Below are 16,601 nucleotides of genomic sequence, written 5' to 3'. Positions count from 1 at the left end.
CAAAAGAAAAAACATATCTTTCCCTTAATAAATATATTCTGCTCATATAAAAGAAAAACATATTAATATGCATTTTAGCTGATGATATATTAACACATGCTATGGAAGAATATTTTGTCAATAATCAAAATATAACTCTATTTTAATTGTCCATAGTCTAATGATTGTTAATAAATCACTATTAAGTTGTTGAATTGGTTTCCTATCTTTCTGAGCTAATAGTTTTCATTCTCATTTACTATAAAGACATTATAATAATCACAATTATAAAGAATTAGAAATAAAATTGCCTGTCATCTCACCATCCAGAGATACCTACTGTTACTATTATCCACCTTACTATGCATTTTAGTGTTTTAAATAAATATAATCCACCTATGTCCATGAGTTTTAGAAAATATTTATGTGCTAGTTAGTATTATTGGATATCACTCTAAAAACTGTACATTACATATTGTATATTACATATTACATACCTTCAATTACTAATCCAGTGCACTATAGATTTTTACGGTTTTATTGTTGCAAACAGTAGAGCTCTCTATTCAATTATTATGATTTCTCTTGGATTCATCCTTAAAAATGGAATAAATAAGGGCTGGGGAGATTGTTCAGTAGAATAAGTGCTTACCTGGCAAACACAAGGGTCTGAGTTCAATCCCCGGTTCAAGAAAATAAACCATTGTAAATTGGGGCTGAGGAGATAGCTCAGTAGAATAAGCACTTGCCTGGCAAGTGTAAAGGCCTGAGTTCAATCCCTGGTTCTGCCCAAAAAAAATGAAATTTATAATAATAGTAGTAATGAATATTTATATCCTTTCAGTTTTAAGGTGCAAACATCTATCAGAAATTGCAATTGATTCCCCTGAAGATATGGCTAAATTGCCTTCACTAGCTGCACAGTTTCTCTATCACTGAGTAAGGTCTAATAAAGAAACAATGAGGGCTTAATTCTAGCTTTTCACCACTTGAGGAAGCCAAAACACTGACTTACTGTATGTGTCAGTGCTACTCACAACACACTGGCCATGAGTTTCACAGTAGATACCTTCTATGAGTTATGAAACAACTTATTTTTGTATTAGAAGAGGAAATCACTTTCAGGATTAAACATTATTTTCTGTGTTTTTTATGATGATTAGAGAAAGCTAAAAATAATACTCATGCATGAAAATCTACCAGAAGTGAAATATTAGGCAACATGACTCACAGCCATGAGGTATGGAGGAAAGTCTAACCATCACCAATTTAGTGTTTAGCAAGATTTTGGTTGATGGAAGAATTTTTTTTTTCTTGGAGTTACATTCCCATAGTAATGCATTAAAAGTAATCCATTATCTGATATATGCATGCCTATAACATATTATTTTAGTTTATTCATTTTATAGCTTTGAAGACAGTTTATGGTGTTAGACTAGTTGGAGGAGGGATTCCTAAATGCTGTAATACAGGAGTGCATTACAGTGATTTTCAGCTCAGTCATTGCACCTCTTAGTGGCATACCTAAGTTTGCATAAATTTTAACAAAACTATTTTTCAGGTTTAGAGTCATAAATAGTTCTCTATGATACTAACCTGCATAAATCTTATTAGTTCTCCATTTTTTCTAAGTCAACTGCTAATGGTTACTTCATGATTACTCAAATATTTTTTAAATAAAAATAGACACCTTAATGATTTGAAATATTACATGCTAATTTTGAAAAAGAGAATAAACAAGAGATTTGAAAAGCAGTTATTGAGACAGGAGTTTGCATAATTTATGTCTATCAGATAAAGAAACACCATGATCTAACTATTCACTTTATTAATAAAAAAAATCGTTTGGCACTTTTTATGTGATGTAGTTTCCCTGGCAAAATCCAGCTATGTAAAACAAATAAATACCGCTATAAAGAAATGAAAATTAAATTTCTAAAATAAAATTTTATTAGTTTCTCTCATGTTTCTAAAGATGAGTTCATTTTTTATTAAAGATGATACAAAATATCAAAAAGAATTGAGACATGATACAGAACTTCACCAAACAAATCAATAGGAATTCATCAGTGTTTGCTATATTGCATGAAGTTGTCTTCAAATTAGTTGTTCCTGCATGTGTACATGAACTTATCTTTCTTCCCCTTCTCTCCCTCTCCTGTCCTTTTCTTCATCTCAGTTTTTACTGTGAAAGTGAAAGAACCTATTCAAAGGGAAGGAAAAATAACATTTATATAACGGATACCTTGAACAGATCTGAAACTAAGGAAGTTAAAATTTTCTTTTCCACTTCCTTTCTTTAGATAGCCTTAGAATTTTTAGAAACATAATTAATATTGATCAAAATGAAGTTTAAAACCACATTTTAAAAGAATTTTCTGATGCTCTAAATTTGCTGTTTGGAGGCAAGGTCTCACTGTGTAGCCCAAGCTGGCCCTGAACACACAGTGTTCTTCCTGCTTCGTTCTACTGAGCTCTGGAGTGACAGTCACGCTCCACCACACTGGCTAAATTTGAATTTAAATGCTTATTAAATAGATTTTCACATTCTGTTTTATAACTACAAAATGTGTGACCTCATACCTTATTCAGTGACTATTTTTTTAGATCTAACTGAGTTACAGTTATTTATGGGACTTCTGTGCTAAATTTTCATTAACTCATACATTGATTAATGTATTCATTCAGTTGAATGTTTCCTATGTGAGGAATGAGAGTCTCATTATGTAGCCCAGGCTGGCCTTGAACTCATGGCGATCCTCTTGCCTCATCCTGGGGATTATAGGCATGCACCACCATGCTTGGCCAGGACTAAGTATTTTTAAAAAGGCTTGCCTACATAGGTGTTACATCATAATTCAAGTTAATATTGTGAAATTTCATTCTAATACTTGTCTTTTTTTTTTTTTTTTCGGAACCAGGGATCGAACTCAGGCCCTTGCACTTGCCAGGGAAGGGCTTATTCCACTGAGCCATCTCCCTGCCCCTTAATACTTGTAATTTTAAAGAAGATTTTACTCTAAAGCAATTTCACTTTATACTAGGAATAAAATGTTGACATTCTCAGACCTTTTATTTCTACACAAATGGTTTCAAACTGTTAGAGCCAAATACAAAAAGTATTCCTGTGAACTTGAGGAAATAATTCCATTTACTGGAGCTTTCTGGACTGTGGAGAATAGGGAGGAAATCTAGCCAACGTTGATGCAGTCTACACTTTTACTTAAGTCAACATCAGAATTCACTTGCTATAAAAAAGGAAAATGATGTGATGATATACAGGCTTTGGCTAGGATGTTGAGGTGCTAACATAAGTTCTGGAGGATTTCTGCTACTTCTGGTGAGCCACATCATGTGTGATACTATTTGAAACTTTACTAATTTAAGTGTACTGTGACTTTTCCTTACCAAAATGGGTTTCACTTCTTCACTGTGCTTTACGAGCTTCTCTGTGAAGCACACTTCCATTCATTCCCTAGGTTTGGATTTTAGGTATCATGTTTCCACCTCCAAGCTGCCTGTTATATTTTGTTATATATTCATTTTAGTGCAAATTGGTTATATTAGTCACCAAGGTGATGTGATTATTATTCTTTCAATCGAGGTTTCAAATTGTCCAGTTCATTGTGTTCCGTGAGGTCACAGCAGTTTGGCACCCAGTCTGTGTGAGCCTGTGGCCAGGATGCTCCAGGGCTATTGTTTAGTGTGCAAAACTGTAAACTTGGGGTCAAAGAATCACTAGGAGGTGGCTTCCTTTTCTTTAAAGTGGCAAAATTTTTTGACTTCTGCAGCATCAAACTTTTGCTCCATTTTACTCCATTTAACTTTTACTCCAAAGTTAAATAAGATCACATCACTTCACAACCTTACACAGTTTTTGAAACTATAATTGATATCATTCCTGCTTTCTGTTGGTGTCTGCACATCAGTAGTTTTATAACTTATGTATGGATATTTAAGGAGAGAATGCTTCATACCAGGGTTTAAAATCTAAGCTTAAACTACTCCCTTTTTATTTCCCCAAGTGCTTTGTGACTACTTTAAAGATGTACGCAAATGATGAATTTTTGTGCTAATTACTGATCATCCACCTTAAGCTCTAGACACCATAAAGTTGCCCCTATGGCTAATGGCATAATGAATCCAACAGGTACAGAAAAATCCTTGCACTTTAGAAGTAATACATAATCAAACATGACAGAGTCACTTTAATGAGAGTCATAAATTGAAACTCTTTCTAAACTAGGGAAAAGTGTTTTAGCAGTTCCTCTATAGCTAAACCCATGTCCAAGTCACACACTGAGTTCATGTGTATACAGTGACTATCATGAGAAATTAATGTAGAAATACATACCTTTTCTTGAATAATGCGAAATTTTAAAGAGTCTTTTAATCAATAAAATGTAATTAATTGGGGCATTTCTCCCATACTAACCAACAATTAAGTTTTTTTCTTTTTAAACTAAGTATCTGTAGTTGTCCACATTACTGATTCCAGGACGTAGTCAGGTATTTCGGAGTATAGGGGAGCCAGATTTGGGAACACTGATCACTGGAGAAAAATAGAAACCACTTTGAAATGGTCTTTTGCTGTGGATTCTGAAAACTCCTGAGGTAATGGGAGGTTATGCTTTCAGTTTCTAAACTATGGTAGATTAAGGTACTCTCAAATTCTGAATATGTTTAAGAAAATGAGCAGAATTCTCTTTGGATTCAGGAGTGATAGAGACCAAAATAAATAAAGAAAACATCAGTGCACTATATATGTGCGGGCCTTTTAATTTTTTCTTTAACTTCAGCTGTGGTGATCAGCATGCAGCATACAGGACTTCCAATTCAAAACAGCTAAAGGTATTTGAATGGCATATGTGAAATGGCATATTATTACCTGCTTGTATATTGCCAGCGACTCTAATATTAGAGCCACGTGTAAACTTTAAAAAAATAACTAAATGCCACTATGGGGGAAAAACAACACTAAGAAATAACGTTAAATGAGGAAAAATCCTTTTTATTGATATGTTTTACTTTGCTGGCAGACCAGAGCAAAGGTTTTGTGAACATTTAAAAGATGAAAAAGGTGAAGAATCCCAGAAGCGGTTTATCTTGAAGCGAGATAACTCTAGTATTGATAAAGAAGACAATCAGGTTGGTTCTCAAGTTTGAGAGTGGCTGACATTGTTGTTTTTGAAGGTGGGCTGACTGATGTTCTTGTCGTCCCTTTGTTCCTTTGTTGTCCCCTTCTTCCCTCCTGACTCTCCCCTGCCTCTGATATTATCCTCCTTTCTCCAGCCCCCTTGCTTTTACCTGCCTCCTCCTTTGGCATTCAATGGACAGCCAAAAACATGTCCTGGTTGCTTTAGCAATGGCTCTGTGTTGGGCTGCATGGGTGGTGCTTGGCGCAGATCCTGCTGCATGTCTTGGGGGGGGGGTCGGGATGCCACAGGCTCCATGCTGTGGGGAAAAGCTTTGTCAGTCGCATTTCCAGATGTCTGTGTAACTATGGCAGTCGTTCCACTCCCTACAGCTTTGTCCTTCAGTTGTGCACAAATTGAGCTGGATTATCAATACGGACCGATGATCAACCGGTGTAGCTGTAAAGAACAAACCTTGTTATGGTGAGGACAGGTGGATTTTGCAACTATCCTAAAATAAGTCTTCACAGAAAAGAATTGAGTTCATGTTCTAGTCTCCCACCCCTTCTCCCTCCCATGTTTTATGGTTTATGTAAATTGTCTGCTCATTTTGCATGAAACATAGCAGAACTTTATCCTTGTGTATTTTGCTTGTGACAAAACACTGTGTTCTTGTTCTAGAGTAGTTTTAATCATGTTACCTGGGCCAGGGTAAAGAGACTTTACTAAATCTCTTCTCTAGATGGGGGGTGTGGAATTTCAGGGTGATTAGGAAGAAAACTAAGTAAATTATGACAAGGGAGAACAAATCTTAAATAATAAGCACAGCAGAAAGCCATATAAATACCATTGCAGTTATACTTTGTCGCTGACAAAATAGATTTTTTGTTTTTAAAAAATGACATGGCTATAGAATTTTTAAAGGTAAGACAATGTAGATCTCAATCAAGTTCTCATTTTAATAATGAGTCGCCGTAAGCCAGTATATGCATCTTGGATGCACTTGTTTCTCAACTTGTTCATGATTTGTATCTCATTTCCTCCCACCACCACTGAGCTACACCATGGCTCATGTTGACTCTGAGACATGTGCCTGTGTCCTGCATTTGGTGGCTGTCTGCTGAATGGATGGATGAATGTGGTCAGTGCAGAGCACATTCTCAGGAATGGAAAAGGATGATGGGAGGGCAGGCACCTGAGAAGCAAAGCATGGTTCAGAGGAGAGGAAGAAGAACAGCAGTCCTCATGCTGGGTTCTTTGAATTGATTCTTTATTTCACTTGGTATTGATCCTGATCAACTAACAAATGCACTAGATTTAGTTTTAAGCCCCAGGCCCTTCTTTATATGCCAAGGACATCTCATAGAATCAGTCATTGAATGAATTTAAAAAATGAAAGGAGAGGAAGAAACAATATCCACACCTCCTTGTCTGTACCCTGCTGTCTTTACTCACTTGCTTTTTTTCTAGTCCCATTTTCAAAGTCATTTCTTCTCTAACTCTTCTTGAACTAGATACTTATTCTTTTCTTTCCATTCATCTCCTTCCTTCTTTTCCTTCTTTTTTAAAGTCAGTAGCACACAGGTTAATAAAGGAAACAAAGCTAACCCCTGGTGAACCACCTCTTCCCTGAACTGGCTGAATACCTCAGGCATACTCAGGCACATTCATTTTGGAAACATCTAATTGCACTAATTACACCAACCAAGGAAGCAACCAAGAACACCAAACACATCCCACTGCTATGTGCTAGGCTCGCATGCACTACACATACCTCACTCCACACAGTCTCCTTAGGAACTAGAAGGAGCAAGAATTGTGCTCCACTTATTTAGATAGATATTTATTATTCTTCATTGACAGTTGCTTAACTGCAGATCTCTATCAACTCAACTTGGATAACTCTCCTGATTTCTTTTTTCTGTTCAGAAAAACAGAATGCATCTACTTAGAGATGACAGACGAAGTAAATCAATTGAAGAGAGAGAAGAGGAGTATCAGAGAGTGAGGGAGAGAATATTTGCCCATGATGTGAGTAGCTGTTTTCATTGCCTCTCTAGTGTGGTTCTGCCATCAGCACTAAGGCAGCCTCGTTCTGCAGACAGTGAGCTGGCAGGGAGGCAGGAGGTCAGAGCCAGAGGACAATCGGAGCTGAAGACGCTAAGAGGTGTTTCTGGACAAGGACTTGGCTCAGGGAAGGAGTAGGAAACTAGCCATGGGTGCAAGAGTGAGCAGCAGGAGTAGGGAGGTGTGATCTCTCTCCAGGAAAAACAGAACTTTTGTAGAGAGGGGAGGCAGGTTTGAAGAAATACCTTTGCGTCCATAGTAGGCAGCAGAAAACCTGCTAGTGTATTTTTAACATCAACATTGTGCATAGGAACGAATTGCCAAAAGGAAAGTCTATCAATCACACATATACTATATATATGTGTGATTATATATATATATATATATATATATTACAGATGTGTAGTATTTTCTGAGTTCTTTGTACTTACAGACAGATAATTATACTACTGTTAGATAACAATGCTTATTTCACTGGGTGTGGTGGTACATACCTGTATTCTTTGGAAGCTGAAGCATTAGGTTTGCCAGTTCTAGCCCCTCCAGGGCAACTTGGCTCATCAAGACCCTGTCTCAAAATTAAAAATACAAATAAATTAAAAATTAAATAAAAGAGCTGGGGATATACCTCAGTGCTATTAAATTCCAAATCCTGCAGCTCAATAATTAATAATAATAATAATTATAACAACAACAATGATCAATTTCATGACAATCAAATCTGAAAAATTTGTCAAGGGAATAATCATAAAATAATTCATTTTTATTAAAATTCCAAGAAAGATGTGGCTTTGCTTTTTAAAATTGCTTATTCACATGATAAAAGTCATTTAAGAGGCTAAATAAAATAAAAAAAAAATAAAGTCTAAATTCATTTGCAAAGAAGTTAAATGGGCAAACAATCACCACAGCTTTCCATGTCAAAAAATGACCTGGGTGCTCCTTAAGTGTTATATGTACTTTTTATGGAGAACATGTGAGGCCCTCTGTGGCACTCTCAGTGGCTAATCCTTCTAACTCTGCTAGGTCAGGAGGAGTATTTGACTCCAGCAGACAGCTCACTGGACTGCAGCCTGGGAGGTGGCTACCGTCCATGGTGGTGAGAAGCTGACTTCTGACCCCTCGGCAAGTGCTCTTTCCTTTCATCTGAGGCCACAGGAAAGATTCTACCTCTTTGAACACTGCATTTCATTCACACTGAGCTCCATTACCACATTTCTTGTACTCACTAGAACAGGATTTTGATGAGAGAATAATCTGGCTGAGTTCTGAAATTTGGAGACCAGAAAAGAGGTTGTTGTAGCTGGATGTCTAGATGATTCTGCAGATAAGGAGTCCCCTTAGACTCTTACGGTCAGCATTTTTGGTGGAGCACAGCGCAGCCTGACACACCCTGGGCCTTTAATTGTGTTTGTTGTATAGAAGAGTGAAGTGCTGAGAGGATCTTGCCTAGCCATGATAGAGCAAGGGTGCTTGCTGTAGTGCGCTGAGAAGCAGCATGCTTCTTCCTGAAGACCTTCCTAGAGAGATCTGTCTGAGTTTTTCACTGTACATTGTTATTTGTTCTCTCTTTTACTCATATATACACACAAATACACACACACACACACAACATTTTTCCTTATAATTCTGTTCTGGCAGGTCAAATAAGTCAACCAATTTGTGCATGAGTTGTTATATCAAAGAGAACACGTGGATCACACACCTGATATAAAATCAAAATTATGCTTTTTTCTAGTTGTGGCACATTCCTTGACACTCAAGAGCTAGGTGATACAACACACCCTCACAAGACACTTTCCTAGGACGAAAATGGGCATTCAGTGGCTTGCTTTGGTCACTGTGTCCCATGTCCACAGGGCGGTCTTCACAAGGGGAAAGGTCTTAGTGACTTCTGCTACATCTGCCCTCCCACACAAGCTCTCCAAAGGGATCAACAGCAGGGAACTGGATCCAAAGTTGGAGATTTCCTTGAGACAAACTTGGACATTTGAAGCCCTTGATGGTCTCATGCTGCATTAGGTGTGTGTGTGTCTGTGTGTCTGTGTGTCTGTGTGTCTGTGTGTCTGTGTATTGCTAGGGATGGAACTTAGGGCCTAACACACACAAGGCAAGAGCTTTACTGGTGATCTACACCACCATTCCTGTCAAAATTTTTAAACAAGTAAAAGCAGACTTCAATGTGAGAAACTTTAAAGTGCAATTCTCTTGCCAAATCCTTTGCTTTCAAAACATGACTTGGCAACATTCTTGTTGTTTATTTCCCCCTTCATTTTATGTAGTTAATACAGGACATCACCATGCAGCTCAGACTCACAGTAATCCTCCCGTTTGCAGCCTCCCCAGTGCTGGGATTACAGGCATATGTCACCAGGCCTGGTCTCAGTGGCCACTCAGCATGCTTGGGGCAGAAGTGGTGTGGCATGTGTTGCTAGGGGTGGAACCCCAGGCCCTGTTCTTGCCTAAGCAGGTGCTTAGTCCATTGAGCTATCTCACCAGCCCTTGGCAACATTCTTTAAAATGCTTCAAAAAAATAAATACAATTTAAAAACAAATAAATAAAATGCTATAGTTTCGTCCCTTTGCAAAAATGTTATAGGTTTTCAAGGAGCCAACATTTCCAGCTTTACCAGTTCAAATGAAGTGTCAGACTGTTTCTGGCATTGCTTTAAACCAGATATTATAGGGAAAAATGGTTAAAATTAATATTCTACTCAAAATACACATGGAGTAGTTCTTTGAGGATTAAGTGAAGTTTCTGGTATCATTTGTGTGTTATTAGGGTCATGCACATATGTGTGTATCAAAGGAAAGCTTTGCTATTATTTATCATACTTCTATAAGGTTTTAAACCCTTACATCTAGAAAAGGGGAAAATCCAATGCTTTTCTCCTCCCCCTAGAGTTCAAATAGAGACATGCTGTTTTACCACTGATATTCTCTTTCATTAGCTACTTATAACAATGACAAATTATTCGAAAGCTTATATATATATATATATCTCATGGTTTCTGTGAGTCAAGAATTTGGGAATGGCTTAGTGACATGGTGAGATGGTTCTAGCTCTGGATCTTTCACCAGAGACTGCATGTCAGCTGTTCACTGGGGCTACAATTACCTGGAAATGTCTCTGCCAAGCTAAGTCCATGTTCTCACATTCTGGTATTGGTAGTCCTCCATTACTCACTAGCAATCATCTGAAAATCTGTGCTTTATGTGGTGGGCTTTGCCTTTCATTACAGGCTGGTGGGCATCTTTCTAACACAGTACATAACTTGCCTTGGAAAATATTTGGGAAAAGTGATGTGAAAAGGGGAGACAGAGGGGAAGCGAGAAAGAGAGAATGAGATAGAGAGTGAGAGCGAGAGAGCGAGAGAGCGAGAGCAAGAGCAAGAACGAGAGCGAGAGTGAGAGTGAAAGCGAGCGAGAGAGAGAGGTTTTCCTTCCAGTTCTAGTCTAACGAACACACAAAACAGCCCTGGGACAATCTAGAAGATCTTACCCAATACTTTGGACACAAATCCATGAATGCCACTCTCAACTACCAGGATATTATTATATCCTCTATTAATGCAAACACTCAAGGGTGTAACAGGGCAATGTGAACTTTCTTAAATATAAATAAGAAAGCATCATTATCACTTCTATGACAGAACATTGTAGGGGACTTTTATCTGTCTTTTCAGATTCCCAAATGATCATTACCTTTGCAAAAATGTAGAGGCACAAGATTATTCTTACATAAGAAAATAATTAAATTATATTAAATCAATTATAAAACAAATGCAAAGGATCCAGCATAAGGAAACTATGTTACAGTACTCTAATCTTTTTCTGAGCAGGTCATTAATTTTATGTCTTCATAACTTGCAATAGGAGCCAACTAACCTAGGCCTCCCTGTCAATTAGGATTTAAGTAGTGAAGTTAAGTCAATTAGAACATGAAGTAATTGTATATTATTTTTTGGTACTTGAAGTAACAATGGAAAATTCAGAAATACTTCCTAATATTTATGCTTTAGCAAAAATAAATGTATTTTAAAATTGAAGTGATTTTGAGCATTTTCTAAATGGATCTGGTTGTCTAAAGTGTATGCATGCATATATGAGATGGTGAGTGTGCGTGTGCGTGATTTACATTTAGAAACACTATCAAAATATGCAGGCTCCCTTGGTAACTTACTAGAAAAAGCCTTCAAGTGCAGTGTGAAAGTTTTGGTATCTTGAGAAAAGAAAAAACTATTTGAGAACTAGTTGGAAGAATACAAAGGAACTTAGTTCTCAAATAAAATATTGTGCTTTTTTAGTAATACATGATATTGTTTTTTTCTCTGGCAAAGATTTAAGCTTCTTTTATGGTTAATTCTATCTGATGTTGCTATCTTGAGGAAGTGTGGATTATTTGAACAACACATTTGGGAAATGTATGTTTTTACAAGAAGATGACAGAGAATAATATGTTTAAAGAGGGACTTGGGAAGGACCTTACTGATGGTCCTGCCAGGATGCGCTGGGTTCTCTCTTTGGAGAAAGGATGGAAGGGCTTGCAGAACAAGCTGAGCTGGGGGTGAGATGTGGGAGGGAACTCTAACCCATTAAGCAAGATCATTTTTCTTTCTTTGAAAAAGGGAGCCTTTTATATCTGGGAATGCATATAAGTGACAGCTTTGAATGTTGCACTTAATTACTGTGACAATTTTATCTTTCTCTGCTATTAAATGTGAAAGTTATTAATTCTACTTTTTAAAAAGTTTATTTTCATCAGATACTGAATCATAGCTTATAAATATCTCTGTCTTATTTATGAAATGTGGTTAAGGGGTGATGAGGTGCTCTTTCATAGGACCTTGTCACAAAAAATCAGAAAAGTGCTTTTCAATTATACTTCAGTGAAAGATATCCTTAACTTGCCAGTGTCTTGCTTTTCAATCCAAAGATTGAATTTTTAATTTCCTACACATGTTATTAGATTAACAAGTCTGAAGAGGTCAGTATGTCATTGACAATTCCTTCAAAGTAGGTTCTTAATAACTCCATAACCCAGCCAGAACATTATGACTTAATTGACTTCTTCTCAACTACAAGAGTAGAGAAGTAGCAAGGTGTGGATCTCATAATTTGTATTTGAAAGAACTTTACTTTCTTTTCCATTCGATGACTTGACTCTAACTATTAGGAAGACCAAACTAATGAAACAAAGGGGATAAGGTCTTTGGTTTACTATAAGGAAAATTTTATAGAGACAGTGTTGACGGTACATCCTATTCCATATATATTTTCATTTGTTTCCCTTTCTAAATATGTGTCAAAATCTAATGATTCATTTTCTGAAAGATTGCTCTTTTAATTGGCTAGTTTTTTTGATTAAGCAAGATTTCTTTTTTCACATTTGAAAAGAGTATAACTATAGAAAACTACAATGTAACTATAGGAAGATTAAGCTAGAAATTATTCTAGAGATACCTTGAGTGAAATCTTCAGACCAGTGAGGAAAATACCATATCTAAAGGTATTCCTTTGGCCTAGTGTAAGGAAATGTTCTCTGGAGCTAGATGAAAAGAGAAAGCAAGCTCTTGTCACCTTCCTGAGTAGTAGTTACATTAGCAGCATCTTCTAGTTTTAGAATTACTGAAATACCATTAATACAGTTTTCTTTTCATTTTGTCTTAAAATGGACAGATAAGTCGTTATCTCTTGAACACAGAATTCACTCATAATTTAGAAAAATTGCACATAGCATTACACTATATTTTGATAAAAAAACAATGCTTTGAAAAATATAGTCTTGTGTTACTTCCTAAACACTATGGCTATATTTATTACTACAGCACAATATTATCTTTAGGCTTAAACTTTCTGTATTTAATAAATTTAAACCATCTTTCCTCAACATGTAATGATAATTGGATTTTGCCCTCCCTACATTTTGTATTAAATATTAGATTGGAAACCAGGCACAGTGGCACTGGATTATAGTCCCAGCACTCTTGGAGGTTGAGGGAAGAGGATTGCAAATTCAATCCCAACCTGGGCAATTTAGTGACTTAGTAAGACCCTGTCTCCAATAATAAATAAATAAATAAATATAAAGGGAGATTGAGAATGTAGATCAGTGTAAGGACGTTGTGTTCTATCCCCACTACCACAAAAAAATAAAATCAACAACAAAACATTGGAGAGAAACAAATGAATGCCAGGCGAATAAAAATGAAAGAAAAACATCATTACTTTTCTATGTGAAAAAATTAGAAATACAAGATGGAACTTGATAGTTTCTCTAATTAGCTTTATTTTGTCAAACTTTGCCTCCTGTCCTTCCCCTTCAATTAATAATGAATAACATTTCTTCAATTTTGAGAAGGATGGAGTCAATTTCTTTTCTTTTCTTTATGAGCATTTATTGTTGCCAGCCCGTAACCTAAGGAGTGTGGCTTCACACTTTTCCATTCTTCGGTGGATCCTGTCCAGTGTGCATGCTCTGTTCTGGTTTGAACCCATTCCCTTGACTTTTGTCAGTGGCTAGCCCTCTACAGTTCCAGAGGAAACCATTCACCGAGGACCTTACAGTGTTACGTTTCTCCAGCAGTTTCAGCACATTTCTCTGCTGACCATGACATCCAACAAGGTTCAATCTGTTCAAAACTATAGGAGTCCTGATGGAAACAGACCCAATTACTGCATGAAAATTGTTTATTCTCTAACCCTAACCTATTTTTATTTCCATCATTTGTACATGTCATTCTAAGTAGTTTTGAATCAGGCATGGATTTTGGATCCTTCAGCACATCCAGAACATCTGATACAATGCCTTTTTCTATTTTTCAGTCAGTTTGCTCCCAGGAAAGCCTTTTTGTGGAAAACAGGTAAAGTGAAATTTACTTTCACATGTTGTTAGAAGAACAGTCTGTCGTGTTTGTCCTGTATATTCCCATATACATCTATATCCATTATCTAAGTGTGTGCTTGAATATATGTATAAGTAAATACATATATCTATGCATGCACACATGTATATTCACATATGTATGTTATTGAAATTGTCTAAAAATGATTTAATTTGGGGAAAAAGTTCTTGCCATCATGTCTAGACAGAGACTTAGATTTTTTTTTTTATTTAAAGTTTCAGTTTCTGGTCTTTCCAAAGGTGGAATTCCTGTTGCTTTTACTGGGCTTTAAAATGATGAAGTGTTGAGATCTAGCCATTGCTTTATTGAACAGGCTGATAAAAGTATTTAAAATTTGGAATTATTAGCCACTTCTTGTGACTCATAATTATATATAACAATACAAATAGTAACTGAAATACTATACTATGCTTCTCATTCTTAACAATCTACTACTCTTCATAAAAGGATTACCTTGAAACTTATATCTAAACTAGTCTAGATTTTGCTCTGCACCTTGCCTAAATGTTAGTGGAGGGAGGTAATTGGGACATAAAATGAATAAGAAAGTTATGGACCATCTTGGGGATGAGACAAGACATTTTTTAAACTTGATATATATGCTTTTAAAATGGCTCTAAATTGGTACAGGTTTTACAATGTCCCATTTATTTAATTACAGATATTCAGGAGAAATTAAGGAATTCATGTTAACTATACTAATCACATTTAACACATATCAAGATTCAGCAACTTGCTTTAGAAATGTGGCATTCATAAATAAAGTGGTAGCTAATTTTATTTGAGGTGCTGCTTAATGGGCATCTCTATAAAACTGAATCAAATCAAGACTGATTCAGTGTCAGTTCTGAGAGAAATTTAAGCTGGGCATTAGCAGTAACTGATTTTTTTAAATGCATCATTCTTATTAGCAGTTAGAAATCTATAGATAATGAAACCTTTTAAGAGAGCAGCTTCTTTTAGAAAGTGGAATAAAATTACAAAACAAATCCATGTGAAGAACTAAAAACAATTTAAAAATTCATTAAAACTATGAATCCATGGGTCTTGACATCCTAGCCGTGACTCTGAAGCGCTCCTAATTTCTATACCTGTTCCACACGAGAAGTGAGCATTTACTATTATTTGGTGGGAAATCTTAGTATCTACTGCTCTAACCAATCATGCTTTCTACCTTACTTCTTAATTCTTATACTTACACTTCAGTGTTCCATATATGTAAATTAGATTAAAATCAATATTACAATAATTTCCCAGGTATATGTACTGGGTGTATGAAAAAGTCTTGATAATTCCAAGAATTAGAATTCAAATTTATGCCTCTCCTATAAAAATGATATCTCCTAGAATCTTCCACTCTGGAATGTCAGTGTTTCACCAGGCACAAAAGATAAAAACATAACTTTAGTGTTATCATAAAAAATACACATCTAATATATTGGATCAAATCTCTATCATGTCTATGTATGTAAATTTCTTTTACTCTGCTCTTCTCCTTTATTTCTTCCTTTTGCTTTTTTGCTCTCTGCTCCTTATTTATCATCAGTGCTTTACTCCTAGTACAGCAATTTCAACCCTGCCATTCAGATATTAATGAAATATGGCAAACTTTAACATTGTCCAAATAAAAACAGTTGTGTGGAGTTGATTGATAAGCAGAGGTGTTCTATATTTGAATACACATCCATTTAACATAAGGAATTCAATACTCTTAGGTTTTATGTCATAAAAATCGTGTTTTTCATTTCCAGTAGGCTCTTGGAAGACAATAACATATGCAATGAGACCTTTAAGAAAAGACAGCTGTTTCGGTTGGTATGGTTTCCTTGTTTAAACTGTGTTTTCAGAATATGTGCAGAATCAGTGTGAAATATAAGTGTATTAGTGTAAAGTATTTCTGTTCATGAGATGAAATTTGTTCAGTTCTCTTTGTAGAGTCTGTTACACAGCTAGTGTGGTGTCATGTTAGGTGACATGAGATGCAAAGGGAGACTCATTTAGTACGTAGCTCCTCAGGGATCTTTCCTCTCATGTTTTCCTTGTATTTGCCACACAGGCACTGTACTACTGAGCTATATTCTCCTCCCTTGATTGAAATTTTAACTCAATGTAATTCACCAAAGTTGACGGGATTATCATATCAGTGCATTGTCAAAGTTAGCCCTCAGAAAACAGTGAATTAAATCAAGATCTGTGGGGGATAATGGAAAGGATGAAAATGTATTTAAGTTTTCTGTTAAATTGAGCATTCTATGAAAGCAGAAGAATCATTTTCTCATCAGCTGTTAAATGCCTTTCTTGGGGTTGGGGAGGTAGCTCAGCTGTCTAAGCACCTGCCTGGAAAGGACACAGGTTCAATCCCCAGTACTGCATACCTCACAGATACCGTGCCATGTCAGCCACTAAAACTATGTGTGGTGGCACATGCCTGTAATCCCAGGACTGCAGAGGCTGAGACAGGAAGATCACTATGAGTCCAAGCTACATAGAAAGACCCTGTACCAAATAAATAAAT

General features: G+C 36.2%; 1 protein-coding gene across 7 annotated transcripts in view; it reads left to right on the top strand.

Moving 5' to 3' along the window:
* Positions 1-16,601, top strand: part of Arpp21 (cAMP regulated phosphoprotein 21) — a 160,828-nt gene that overhangs the window by 68,061 nt on the left and 76,166 nt on the right. For 4 of the 7 annotated variants that reach the window (XM_023719767.1, XM_023719769.1, XM_023719768.1 and 1 more), the window contains exons 10-13: positions 5,019-5,127; positions 7,044-7,145; positions 14,007-14,044; positions 15,838-15,897. In XM_023719767.1, the coding sequence (XP_023575535.1) occupies positions 5,019-5,127; positions 7,044-7,145; positions 14,007-14,044; positions 15,838-15,897 (309 nt within the window). The remainder of the gene's footprint in view (positions 1-5,018; positions 5,128-7,043; positions 7,146-14,006; positions 14,045-15,837; positions 15,898-16,601) is intronic. The other 3 variants (XM_023719770.1, XM_004635255.2, XM_023719771.1) reach the window with 3 other exon arrangements.

Source organism: Octodon degus, unplaced genomic scaffold (genome assembly GCF_000260255.1).
Source record: "Octodon degus isolate 3935 unplaced genomic scaffold, OctDeg1.0 scaffold00071, whole genome shotgun sequence".
In the NCBI taxonomy this organism is placed as follows: domain Eukaryota; kingdom Metazoa; phylum Chordata; class Mammalia; order Rodentia; family Octodontidae; genus Octodon; species Octodon degus.
The sequence above is the reverse complement of the archived record's forward strand: the minus strand, read 5'-3'. Positions and strand labels throughout refer to the sequence as shown.